At 38.9% G+C, this 13,687-nt stretch overlaps 1 protein-coding gene across 8 annotated transcripts in view; it reads right to left on the minus strand.

The window, feature by feature from the left end:
• The window catches only part of PHACTR2 (phosphatase and actin regulator 2), a 308,168-nt gene that overhangs the window by 52,737 nt on the left and 241,744 nt on the right, over positions 1 to 13,687 (minus strand). For all 8 annotated transcript variants that reach the window (XM_033235201.1, XM_033235199.1, XM_033235205.1 and 5 more), the window contains 2 exons: positions 10,487 to 10,542; positions 4,706 to 4,767 (listed from right to left, as the gene is read on the minus strand). In XM_033235201.1, coding sequence (XP_033091092.1) covers positions 4,706 to 4,767; positions 10,487 to 10,542 — 118 coding nt within the window. The remainder of the gene's footprint in view (positions 1 to 4,705; positions 4,768 to 10,486; positions 10,543 to 13,687) is intronic.

Consider the following 13,687-nt stretch of genomic DNA (forward strand, 5'->3'; position numbering starts at 1 on the left):
CTCTCTGTGACAGAAGTTCACTCCCATTTTGGTTTTTCTCAGTTGGGCGGGATCACAGTTATCTCCAGCGAGGTAGACTTAGACCTCTATTGTAGTCATAGGGCCCATTTTCATATATTTTCTCTCTTATATATACTCTGTATACAGCCAGACTACCCATCATCTAAGTGGTCCTCTTTGGAGATATTGCTTATTTATTTTTTTATTTAAACAGAATGGGGGGTCTCTCTACGTTGCCCAGGATGGTCTTGAACTCTTGGGCTCAAGCAATTTTCCCATCCCAGTCTCCCAAAGTGCTGGGTTTACAGGCATAAGCCACAACACCTGTCCAGAGATACTCCTTATTTTGCACTGAGTCTACATTCTGTAGTCATTAACAGCCCTTTCCTGGGCCTCAGTTTCCTTCTGAACTAAGCCAATACTCTAACATTCAAAGCACTCAAGGACATTTAGAAGGCCTAGGCCCATACCTTGAGTCCACTTGAGCAGGGATGTGCCAACTATGGCTCCCTCTATCTTCATAGAGCCCTGATAGGCAGTGGACAAGAGAGAGATTAATCTAAGTGATCTGTTATAGTCTAGGTGCTGTCCAATCTATATTGCTATCTTCTTGCTGCCACTTTGGGGCAGGTGGAAATAAGGAGGTAGAGAAGCCCTTGCTCCCAAAAACTGGCTAGAAGGAAAGTGACCAGTGGCAACATAGGTTAGAAATTCCCCATCCAGTCTTGTCCTCAGGACTGTCCCAGTCATGGGGTAGCCACCAATGCTACGGGCTGATCTGCACCTACACCATGGAGCTATGTATGGTGGAGGCAAGTGGGTGCAGAGGGTAAGGGCAGGCACTGCTGCCTCATGGAGGGGCCCAGCTGGATTGAGAAAGATCATGTGTATCATAAGAGTGCCCAGGGCAATGAGGAGGGGTGATTGCTTGTCTACAGATGGTAACTTGAAGGCCATTGAAGACTACAGTCATCCCTAGAAACTGAGTCAATAGTCTTTCAGTTTGATCATTATTTGACATTAATGAGCTTTGAGGGAAAAAAAATGATACAGTTTGGCTGTGTCCTCACCCAAATCTCAACTTGAATTGTATCTCCAGAATTCCCACATGTTGTGGGAGGGAACCAGGGGAAGGTAATTGAATCATGAGGGCTGGTCTTTTCCATGCTATTCTCGTGATAGTGAATGAGTCTCCTGAGATCTGATGGGTTTATCAGGGGTTTCCGCTTTTGCTTTCTCCTCATTTTATCTTGTTGCCACCATCTAAGAAATGTCTTTTGTCTCCTGTTAGGATTCTGAGGCCTCCCCAGCCATATGGAACTGTAAGTCCAGTTAAACCTCTTTTTCTTCCCATTCTAGGATATGTCTTTATCAGCAGCAAGAAAACAGACTAATACAGTAAAGTGGTACCAGGAGTGGGGTGTTCCTAAAAAGATACCCCAAACTGTGGAATCAACTTTGGAACTGGGTAACAGGCAGATGTTGGAACAGTTTGGAAGGCTCAGAAGAAGATAGGAAAATGTGGGAAAGTTTGGAACCTCCTAGAGACTTGTTGAATGGCTTTGACAAAAATGCTGATAGCAACATGGACAATAAGGTCCAGGCTGAGGTGGTCTCAGATGGAGATGAGGAACTTGCTGGGAACTGGCGCAAAGGTGACTCTTATTCTGTTTCAGCAAAGAGAATGGTGGCATGTTGCCCCTGCCCTAGAGATTTGTGAAACTTTGAACTTGAGAGAGATGATTTAGGGTATCTGGCAGAAGAAATTTCTAAACAGTAAAGCATTCAAAAGGTGACTTGGGTGCTGTTAAAAGCATTCCATTTTAAAAGGGAAACGGAGCATAAAAGTTCAGAAAATTTGCGGCCTGAAGATGCAGTAGAAAAAAACATTTTTTGAGGAGAAATTCAAGCTGGCTGCAGAAATTTGCATAAGTAGCAAGGAGGCTAATGTTAATCCTGAAGACCATGGGGGAAAATGTCTCCAGGCCATGTCAGAGACCTTCATGACAGCTTCTCCCATCACAGGCCTCAAGGCCCAAGCGGAAAAAGTGGTTTTGTGGGCAGGGCCAGTCTAGGAATGTGCTGTGTTCAGTCTAGGGACTTGGTGCCCTGTGCCCCAGCCACTCTACCTGTGACTGAAAGGGACAAATGTAGAGCTCGGGCTGTGGCTTCAGAGAGTGGAAGCCCTAAGCCTTGGCAGCTTCCACATGGTGTTGAGCTTGCGGGTGAACAGAAGTCAGGAATTGAGGTTTGGGAACCTCTGCCTAGATTTCAGAAGAGGTATGGAAATGCCTGGATGTCCAGGCCAAAGTTTGCCATGGGCAGGGTTTGGGGGGTCCTCATGGAGAACCTCTGCTAGGCAGTGCAGAAGGGAAATATGGGTTTGGAACCCCCACACAGAGTCCCTACTGGGGCACTGCCTAGTCAAGCTGTGCAAAGAGGGTCATTGTCCTCCAGACCCCAGAATGGTAGATCCACTGACAGCATATACCATGCATCTAGAAAAGCTGCAGACACTCAACACTAGCCTGTGAAAGCAGCCAAGAGGGAGGCTGTACCGTGCAAAGCCACAGGGGCGGAGCTGCCCAAGACCATGGGAACCCACCTCTTGCATTAGTGTGACTTGGATGTGAAACCTGGATTCAAAGGATAATTTTGGAGCTTTAAAATTTAGCTGCCCCACTGGATTTCAGACTTTCCATGTGCCCTGCAACCCCTTTTGTTTTGGTCAATTTGGAACAGCTCCCATTTGGAACAGCTGTATTTACCCAATACCTGTACCCCCATTTTATCTAGGAAGTAACTAGCTTGCTTTTGATTTTACAGGCTCATGGGTAGAACGGATTTACCTTGTCTCAGATGAGATTTTGGATTGTGGACTTTTGGGTTAACGTTGAAATAAGTTAAGACTTTGGTGGACAGTTGGGAAGGCATGATTGGTTTCGAAATATGAGGACGTGAGATTTGGAGGGGCCAGGGGCAGAATGATATGGTTTGGCTGTGTCCCCACCCAAATCTCAACTTGAATTGTATCTCCCAGAATTCTCCCGTGTTGTGGGAGGGACCCGGGAGAAGGTAATTGGATCATGGGGCTCAGTCTTTCCCATTCTATTCTTGTGATAGTCAAAATGTCTCACAAGACCTGATATGTTTATCAAGAGTTTCCCGTTTTGCTTCCTCCTCATTTTCTCTTGCCGCTGACATGTTAGAAGTGCCTTTCGCCTCCTGCCATGATTCTGAGGCCTCACCAGTCATTTGGAACCATAAGTCCAATTAAATCTCTTTTTCTTCTCAATCTCAGGTATGTTTTTATCAGCAGTGTGAAAATGGACTAATACAATGGATAAATTAAGGATCTTTTTCCTTGGAAAACAGAACCACTTTCGACATAGTCCCATAGCTTTTCTGTGGGAATGAAGCATTGCCACCTTCGTCTGCCTTGGAATGCTTTTGTTGAAGACTCCCCGACGCCAGCCCACAAAAATGTGGGTCAGGTCACACTTCATGGAGATGTCACATTTTAGTCACTTTATCCATTTTTAAGTGCATATGGTATGCCTGAAGAATTATTAGAAGGATTTATAATGAAATATAAACTCTGATGGCACTTGATTTTTCCATAGGCTATTATTTTTTTTAACACAGAAAAAAGTGATGGCTCTAACATCAGATTTATACATTCATAAATAAGTGGCAACAATTGTCTGAGTTTGGCAGGTAAGACATTTGTTAATCTGGGTAGCACTGTAGCAGGCAGGCTGGATGATCAAGTTCACTTAATAAATTACTTACCCAGCTGTGATGTGGAATAGTGGGAAATGTTCAGGAGTAACAAAATATTTATTTGTTTAATATTTCCAACACGAAATGGAAAGTGTGAGCATTTTAAGAAATACTTTTTATTATAATTAAATTTTTTTTCCACTTTTTTCTTTTTCTTTTATCATTGTTCTAATCAAGCGAGATCAAGATTAATTTTTAATTAATTATTTTTTTTTGAAACAAGGCCTCATCCAGGCTGGTCTTGACCTCCTCGGCTCCAGCAATCCTCCTGACTCAGCTTCCAAGTAGCTGGGACTATGGGTACAAGACACTGCACCTGACTCAAATTTTTAAAAATAGAAATATATGCATTGAAATATTAATAATGGCTATCTCTGAATGAAAGACACAAGATTTTATTTTTTCTTTTTTTGTATCTTTAAAAATTTTCACACAGAGTACATATTTTCATAGAGTAAATGCAATTTAAAACCCTTGTTAATTTTTCAAAATTAACACAACATGCAATTATAAACATCATTCATAGCACGTGCATTATATCGATTTATTTTATTTAGTTACTTTTTTTGAGACAGGGTCTCATTCTGTCTCCCAGCCTGGAGTGCAATGGCACGATATCAGGTCATAGCAACCTCCACCTCCCAGGCTGAAGCAATCTCCCCACCTCAGCCTCCTGAGTAGCTGGAACTACAGGCATGTGCCACCATGCCAGCTAATTTTTGTATTTTTTGTAGAGATAGGGTTTCTCCATGTTGCCCAGGCTGGTGATTTTGTTGTCTATGATTATAGACTAATAGGAATAATAGGAAAAATTATTTCTAAACATCTGATTTACATACAGAGAGAGGATTAGTATTTTTAAAAAAAAAAACAAAGTATATCTCAAAACACGTATGCTCATTAATAGTCACAACTTCATTACCTTTCTGCTGAGTCTGCGTTTAAGTTCCATTTTTGCTTCTTGTTCCTCTTCTTCATTCTTTTCTGTTTATTAAAGGAGGAAAGTCATGATGACAGTTACTACAGATGATTTTATAATCAGAAAAGTATATCAGGCCACAATCACGTGATTCTAACAAATAATGATCAAACACTTCACCAACAGTGTTAAAAAGTTATTGAAAGATTTTGTAGAAAGGTTGATCATCTTATACACACACACACATGCTTTTTTTTGTAGGACTGGTTTGCTTTACTAATTTTAAACGTTTTTGCTTCCTGATGTCTTGTTGTATTCTTAAAAAAACCACAATGCCCATATTCTAATGAAAGCCCTCTATTGTTGATCATCTCATGGGCTTATAAGCACAATTTACCAGAATTCAGATGAAAATTTACTTCTAGATCTGCCCTTCATGTGAAAATCTGAGACATATTAAAAGAGCAAATTAGAACCATCCGATGCATGTCTGAGCTGCTGATTTCCACTCAAATCCAACCAAAATATTTGATTTGTCTTCCTTGGTTTCCATAGAAGCAGAATGTAAGCATTTCCTTGGACTTTGCTTTCAAACCAGAATGTTCTAAATGAGGTTATGATGTACTGTGGGTGGAAATTATTTATTTTCTTGTGACTTTGCCTTTCCAAAGTCTTCTCTTTCTCTAGTGATTCACCAAGTAATACAATTTTATGCTGCCCAACAGATGGGATTTAAAGAAAAATGTCCAAAATTTTTAAAGAAATAAACACCCCTTCAGGTTTTGCTGGTTGTTGCTTACTTGAGGAACTTCTGTTGCTTCCTTTAGCTCATCATCTGTTCGATAAGTGAGCATACATTTTGCTTCTTGGATACCGATGCTTATGAAAGATTGTGTTTTAGAAAGTGCTATTATGAACTCTTTTGGAGAAAAATAACACTGCATAAAGGCTTGACCAAAAGGTTGAAAAAGGAAAGCTTCTTCTATTTGTTTATTTATTTATTTTTATTTTTGTTTTTATTTTATTTTATTTTTTGAGACAGAGTCTCGCTCCGTCACCCAGGCTAGAGTGCAGTCGTGCGATCTTGGCTCACTGCAAACTCTGCCTCCCGGGTTCAATGAAAAAAAATTTTTTAATCCATGACAGGTATGAAATATATTTATTTTAAAATTCAAATAGACTTCTTACAACTAAAACTATTTTTATTGTGAATAAAATATCAGTATTCAATATTTGCAACATCTGTATTTGTTAGTTGAACAGGCTAAATTCTCTATCAGTTTTCCTTCTCTGAACAGGGAAAAGTTTCTATGTTCCTCTGAAATAATAACTTTAATGCATAAGAAAGAAAGAAGGTGATTAGACAACGAGTGAACATAAACTGTAATCACCCACAAGATAAGAAACAATGAGTTAATATCCTTTCATTTTGTGCCAAACAAATTTGGTTATAATTTAAATTTCTTCCTATGAAAGTACTGTAGGTTTTTAATTTCTTCACAAAATATATATCCTTTCATATCCTTAAAAATGCATACTTAGGTTCAAAGAATTACCTCATATGAGTTGGATAAAGCTTGTGGATTGTCAAAATACATAATAAACAAAAGCCACACTGTGGTTCCTGTGATTCAAACCAGAGCTTTACAAGGTGACGTGATAGTTAAAATAAAATTGTTGATATTGTTGATAAAAATTGATGATATTGTTAGTGATATTGATGACATTGTTAATAAAAACAAAAATATAATTCTTAAAACATTTTTGTCAACTCTTCCTGTACAGTGTTTATGCTATATTTTTAAAGTATTTTTCAAAGATTAAAAAATTGGATATAATACATACCAAAGCTAAAGAATGCTCCAGTCTTCATTAAATATGCAAAAATGACATTTCCTTGAAGGGAATATTTGATAGTTTTGTCTTATTAAGCATATTGTTCAACTAGTGCTACCAGTTAGGGAATTGAATTCATTTTTGACATCAGAAACTGACTTCTTTACGTTTTCCATGTTCAAAATTGTACTTTTAGTGAAGTGAGAGGACGAGGGTGAGAAGTAGAGGGAAGCCAACACGACTGTTCCTCTGAATCTTTCCTTTTATTTTGCAGAGATGGGCTCTCCCTGTGTTGCCCAAGCTTGTCTTGATCTCCAGGACTCAAGTGATCCTCCCGCCTCAGCCTCCCAAGTAGCTGGGATTACCAGCATGAGCTACCATGACAGTTTCTCTGAATCTTATTAAACAGTCATTGTAAAATCTCTCATAGAGTCAAGGTTAAACCTTAAACTCAGTATTTGAAAATTCACCAAGTTTTTTGCACGCTTCCTTCATTTTTTGATTCACTAGAGGACTAATTATAAAGTAGGATGTAACTCTTTCCAGTTGATTTAAACAGGCTGGAGGAGTACTCATGAAGGGAGTGACATGGTTCATTGACAAATCTTGCTCTCAGTGACTCTCATCAGAATAGAGAGGGGTGAACATTTCGGACAAGCTGCAGGAAGCATTTCCGATAAATAAACAAATAATACATGTGGTTAAACAGCAGCAAGCACCATAGGAAACCTGCCTGGCGAGCAATATTACCCAGAGAATTTTGTGGATGAGCTAAAAGGAGAAGAAAGAAAAATACAAAAATACCAACAACTGGAGTAATATCTTCTTGAGTTGTTAGTTCAGGTAAAATGGGTTCACAAAGCCAAATTTTTTGTGGATTCATTTCTCTTTTTGTTTTTTACATGCTTCCATGTTGATATTTCGTTTTTTCTATTTTTGGTGGAGATGACATCTCACTATATTGCCTAGGCTGGTCTCAAACTCCTGGCCTCAAGCAATTCCCCTGCCTTGGCCTTACAAGGCTTTGGGATTACAGGCATAAGCCACCTTACCTGGCCTCATGTGGGTGTTTTTAACAAATGAAAAACACACATAAACTTAAAGTGCATAAAAAAAGCTGGATCAACAGATGAATAGATATGTCATAAAGCAAGATGTTAATGATAGACTATAGATGGCAGATATATGTGGATTTACTGTAAAATTCCTTCAACTTTTCTTCATGTTTAAAAATTTTCATAATAAAATGTTGGGGAAAAATATATGCAGAACTCAATGGCTTAATTCATTTTTCTCTATATAAGACATAGCTAGAATTACATTCTCAGCTAAATACATCACCTTTCTTAATTAGCAAAAGTTAACCTTTTAAGTACCAAAACTTGCTTTCTATTTTATCAGTTTTTAGGAACTGGTTCTAAAATGCACAACTAAATGTAATATAATATAATATACATACATATATGTAATATGTCTTTTTTAAAAAGCTCTAGTGTCACCAAAATAATTAGGAAAGACATCAAGTAAGGACTAGTATGGTGCATGACACTAAGAAATATAATTTGTCCTGTGGTCACCAGTGAAAACTAATGGCACTTATCGGCATCTGGACTCACGTTCATTAAACTAGTGGTGGGCTCTAAAAATTGTTGAACGTTTTATTCTGTGAGTTAGTTTTCTAGTTTGTCAAGAAAAGATGACCTAGTTAGGGCCGGGCATAGTGGCTTACAACCATAATCCCAGCACTTTGGGAGGCCAAGGTGGATGAATCGCGAGGTCAGGAGTTTGAGACCACCCTGGCCAACATAGCAAAACCCTGTCTCTACTAAAAATACAAAAATTAGTCAGGGGTGGTGATGCACACCTGTAGTCCCAGCTACTCAGGAGGCTGAGGCAGGAAAATCACTTGAACCCGAGAGGTGGAGGCTGCAGTGAGCCGAGATCGTGCCACTGCACTCCAGCCTGGGCAACAGAGCGAGGCTCCGTCTTGGGAAAAAAAAAAAAAGATGACCTAGTTAAAGTAAGTGTCCTTAAAAACAACACCGTATCACACACTTTTCTACTGTTCTTAAACAAATGCTGAGATGAAACATACAAACATCAAACAAGAGCAATCTATGTGGAAGAACCAAGAAGCAAACGGGCTGAGTAGAGTGTTTCTAAGTTAGGCCATTCAGTTTCCTGTGACTGCTCAGGGAAAGATGACCTCTCCCAGTTTTCTTCCGCCTCCCTTGGCTGTATAATACTGGGTCAGATCATAAGCCAGTTATCAGCCTCTCCAGGCTGGAAATATGCCTCTGTTTCCAGAAATAAACACGCTTAGGTGAACTTAGAAGGAAGGAAAAAAAGGGCTGGAGTCAAATCTGAAGTGTCTCACTCTTTCCCAAACCTCTAGGAAAACAGAATATAAAGGCCAATGCAGCCCTTAAGATCAACGCGTGACAAGTTTCTAGATCTATGAAACAGTTCCTCAGACAACCAAACTCTAGTGTGGTTTGGCACTATTTATCTCACAGGATCAAGAAAGAATTACCCAAAATGCGCTCTTCCTTTTTTCTTCTAGGTATTGGATCAGGCATCCAGTAAGACATAATCTTTGTGTTTTTTAGGAGCTTAGGGTCTGCATTTGAGCATGCTTAAAACTTAATTCAACAAGTATTTCCCAGGAACCTATCATGGAAAGCAATGAACCTTTTTGGTTTGTTTTGTTGTCAAAATTAGATGCTGCTTCTACTCTTCCTCAGCAAAGCAAAAACACAAAATTTTCCTACTTTTCTAGTCATAAATTTTTCCTGCTCCAAACTGGCTCTTCTATACATTAGTAGCCACTTAAGTACTTCCTGGGGCTGTATTCTAGTTATGTTCAAAAAAAGCCAGAAAAAAGCATTCCAAAGAAAGTGATCCCATAGACTGGGTGCATGGTAGTTGCTCTCACTGAATGGTAGTTCATATTCATTGTTGAATTGATTTCGTACTAACAACTGTAATATAATATGCTACTAAAATCTTTCTTCCCTAAAGGAAAGAAAGTATCTTGGATTGAAGAGGAGGAGTCTTCCAGCAGGCCAAGATAACTCGAAAAGCCTGGCTGACAAGGATTTCCCCCACACCATGCGTCACTACCATTGTAGTACTATTCAGAGTTTTACCCATCCCTCTTTGATATTTCACACAATAAAAAGATCTTTTGAAACCAAGTTAACAATATATAAAACTACAGCTAGGCTCAATTTAAAAATAACTGTTTCTTAATTCACTGCAATGCCTGACCACATTGACACACGATAGCATGACAAACTGTATTTCTATTAGTTTCATAGCTTTAACATACCAACTCCAATAAATACTACTGCAGGGATGAGTAAAAACTAAGGTCAAAGAGAACAACAGAATGGGAAAATTAAGTAGGAAAATGAATGGAGAACGTTTTAGTGTGAGAAATTATAAACAACTCAAGAAGGAAGCCGAGTTATCACCACATAGGAAAATGCAATGGATTGAAAATTTTGTTTTGAATTGAGTCATTTGTTAAACTAGCAACAAACTATTATTAATAATAATATAGGAATGTTTGATTTGTTTCTTTGTGGATTCCTTTGGCCTTTTCTTTGACATTTATTTGCAAGAAGACCAGAGCATTCTTTTTCTATTTAATATTTGGGTGAAGGAATACATGGAATATATTTCATCTTTCTTAAACACAATTGTCATGACCATGACTCTGGTCTGGTGGGGGGATATAAGGCTCAAAGCCATAAAATAAAATATGAAATTCAAGAAATTAAAAAAATATATAAACAATTACATATAAATGTGACATAAATGGACTATTTCAATCCATCTTGAGTAAACGAATACGTGATGGCTTCTTACTGATAAATGGATCATCTGTAGAGGCAGCTTGTTAACGATTACACAAGGAATCATTCTATAGTATAGAATACTCACGTTTTAGGATGTTTCTTTGCTCTAATTCTTCAGTTGTGGGCCTCTGGCTCAGCCTCCTATGATGACAAAAAGGATATAGTACAGTTTAAAAATGAGGTACCCTAGTAGGAGACTCGAAATAAAACAACAAAGCTCTATTTTTCATGTTTTGAGAAATAAAAATCCATTTTTAAAGCTGCAAAATAAAAGTCTCTTTCCCATTAGTTTGGAGACTACAGATCATGGCTGAGGCTGCTTACCGACCCCCATTACACAGTGTCCCTTCCTTTTAGCAACAGATTGGCCTGGATGTTAGATAGGTACCTGACTACAGACTTCTGCCTCCCTAGAAGCCAGGTATCGTGCTGTGACTGAGTTTCTGCAATGGGATGTGAGCAGAATGATGTTTGTTACTTCCCCTTCTCATCCTTAAAATGCCTGGGTGTATGTTCCCTTCTTTCTCTTTCCTTTTTCCACAGGCTAGAACTTCAGCCTGATGGTGTGAGCCAGCTTTGATCATGCAGATGAGACCATCCAGAGGACGGGAGAGCAGCAAGACAGAAGGAACATGGGGGCTAGGCTGATTTTCAAGGAGCCGAGTTCCCAGCCATGCTGGATGGCCCACCTACCTGGGGACGGTCATGTGAAAAAGAAATACACATACCTGGTTTGGACCACTATAGTTTTTGGTCTCTGTTACAGCTTAGCTTATAGCCTAATTAATATATAGCTCATTAGGGTCTAAAATAGGATGCTGTGCCTGACTGGGTAATCTTAATATAAGATAGTACTACTAATTCTAAATGTTTATGGTTATGACAAAAATGGCAAGAAGAACTGAAATGAATACTTTAAATATCTCATTAATATGTTAAACTATGATCTTCATCAGAGCTACCTTGAAACTAACTTAATTGAGCAGACAAAAGAACTTATTGAACATCTATCTCTATGCCAGCCAGGTTTTCTGCCATCCATGTCCCCATGTATCCTGTGCTACATATCTGTATTATCAATATACTGTACTCTATATTACACCCACAATAAGCCACATTTCTTTTATCTATGGTGTCTCCTCCATCTGAATGTCTTTCTCTCCTTTTCCATCTACTGAAATCTTACAGATGATTAAAATAATATCTTGAAGATATGTATTTGGCCTCTTCTGAAAGTGAGAATTAAAGGCTCCTGGTTCTTTGCTCATTTACAGCAATTTATACACAGACTATACATCTATTAAAGCACTTATCACACAGGTAGTTATAAAAATAATAATTACAGCTATCATTTAGTCATACTTTTAAAAATCCAGGTACTGTGTTAGGTGCTTAGCTTATATGATCTGGAATCCTCAAAACAGTTCAGCAAGGTAGCACCCAGTTTCAGTTTTACAGATGAGGAAATGAGAGATTATCTAACCTGCCTAAGGTAAAACACTAGTAAATGCTAGCGCCAAGATTCATACTCAAATCCTTTGACTTAGATGTTTGTGCTTTTCACAAGACTCCATCATGCAACATATAATTCTGTCTCTCATTAGACATGGAGTTCTCTGTGGCTAGAACTGTGGGTGAACTATCTTTCAATGACAGTGATTAGATGTGCTGTGTTTGTACAAAAATAATTCTGTAAAATTTACATTTTAATAACAGTGAAAACTTTGCTCTATTAACTTTTTTTTCTTTTTTTTTTTTTTGGTGAGACAGGGTCTGGCTTTGTTGCCCAGGCTGGAGTGCTGTGGCGTGATCTCAGCTCACTGCAACCTCCACCTCCTAGACTCAAGCGATCCTCCCACCTCAGCCTCACAAGTAGCTGGGACTACAGGCGCACGCCACCAAGCTCCACTATTTTTTTCTTTTTTTGGTAGAGATGGGGTTTTGCCATGTTGCCCAGGCTGGTCTCAAACTTCTGGGCTCACGTGATCCACATCTCAGCCTCCCAAAGTGCTGGAATTAGAGGCATGAAACCACCAAGCCCAGACCATTGACATTTTTGACAGATATAGTCGATGTATTTATCAAGGCTTTCGAACTTTTGGGGGTTGCAGTGGAATCCTAATCTGTAAGAGAGACAGAAGCTGTCTTAGTTGGATGGTTAGATCTGGGATGGAGAAGCCTCCTCCCATCCCAGCCCAAACACACACCTACACTCCCATCCCAGCCCAAACACACACCTACACTCCCAACCCAGCCCAGACACACATCCATGCTCCCATCCCAGCCCAAACACACACCTACACTCCCATCCCAGCCCAGACACACATCCATGCTCCCATCCCAGCCCAGACACACACCTACACTTCCCTGGCTCTTCCAGTAGATGCCTATGTATCATTTCCAGGGCATCCTTGATGAAGTCTTTAGAAAACTGGTACTTTATGGGATTCCACAGTGTCAGCTTCTCACAGTGTTCTTCATTAGTCCCTTGTTTTTGAACACTGGTTTGTTTTAATTTATCATTACTATAAATATCTTTGTAATAAACATCTTTGTAAGATATAGCATTTTCCCCCTTTGAATTATTTACTTTTTATATAGTTACCAAATGGAATTACTACGCAAAGAAACAGACCGCTTCATAATTCTCTTATCATATTGTTAAACTGTTCTTCAGAAATCCTGAAAAAGGGCAATGTATATGTGTCCTACTTGCTCACAAACTTGCCAACATTGGGTTTAATTTTTAAATGTGCTTTACTAGTTTAACTGATGTATAATAATTTAAATGAATAATAAGAAATTTAATTTTGCTGAGTGCTTGCTATGACCCAGATACTAAAGAACCATTAGTGTATCATCTCCTTTAATCCTCCCAAGCTCTTGGGTTAGTTAGCTCTGTTTTACAGATGGGGGCCAAGCAGGAGGTCTTTCCTGCCTTGTCCTATGACTGTATTTCTGCCAGTTCTGGATAAGACCATACTTGGATGTTGAATAGCCACCTCTCACAATGGCTGTGTTCATGATGATTTTCATTACATTTATCACAGCCCCAAACATCTTTTCAATCTGTGGCCACAGGCCTCTCATCCTATCTTGGCAGATGGTTTTCCTTTGGCCCACACTGAAAATGGTGACATTTATTTCTATTAGGTTTCATTTTATGGAATGAATCCATTATGCCTTGATTCTATAAAGTACACCCATTGTCCTTCAAACTTCATGCTACCCATTTGATTAACCTGTCTGCTGATTTTTCTTCATTGATAAAAATATTTACTCTCTT

Source organism: Trachypithecus francoisi, unplaced genomic scaffold (assembly GCF_009764315.1).
Source record: "Trachypithecus francoisi isolate TF-2019V2 unplaced genomic scaffold, Tfra_2.0 Lachesis_group15, whole genome shotgun sequence".
NCBI lineage: Eukaryota > Metazoa > Chordata > Mammalia > Primates > Cercopithecidae > Trachypithecus > Trachypithecus francoisi.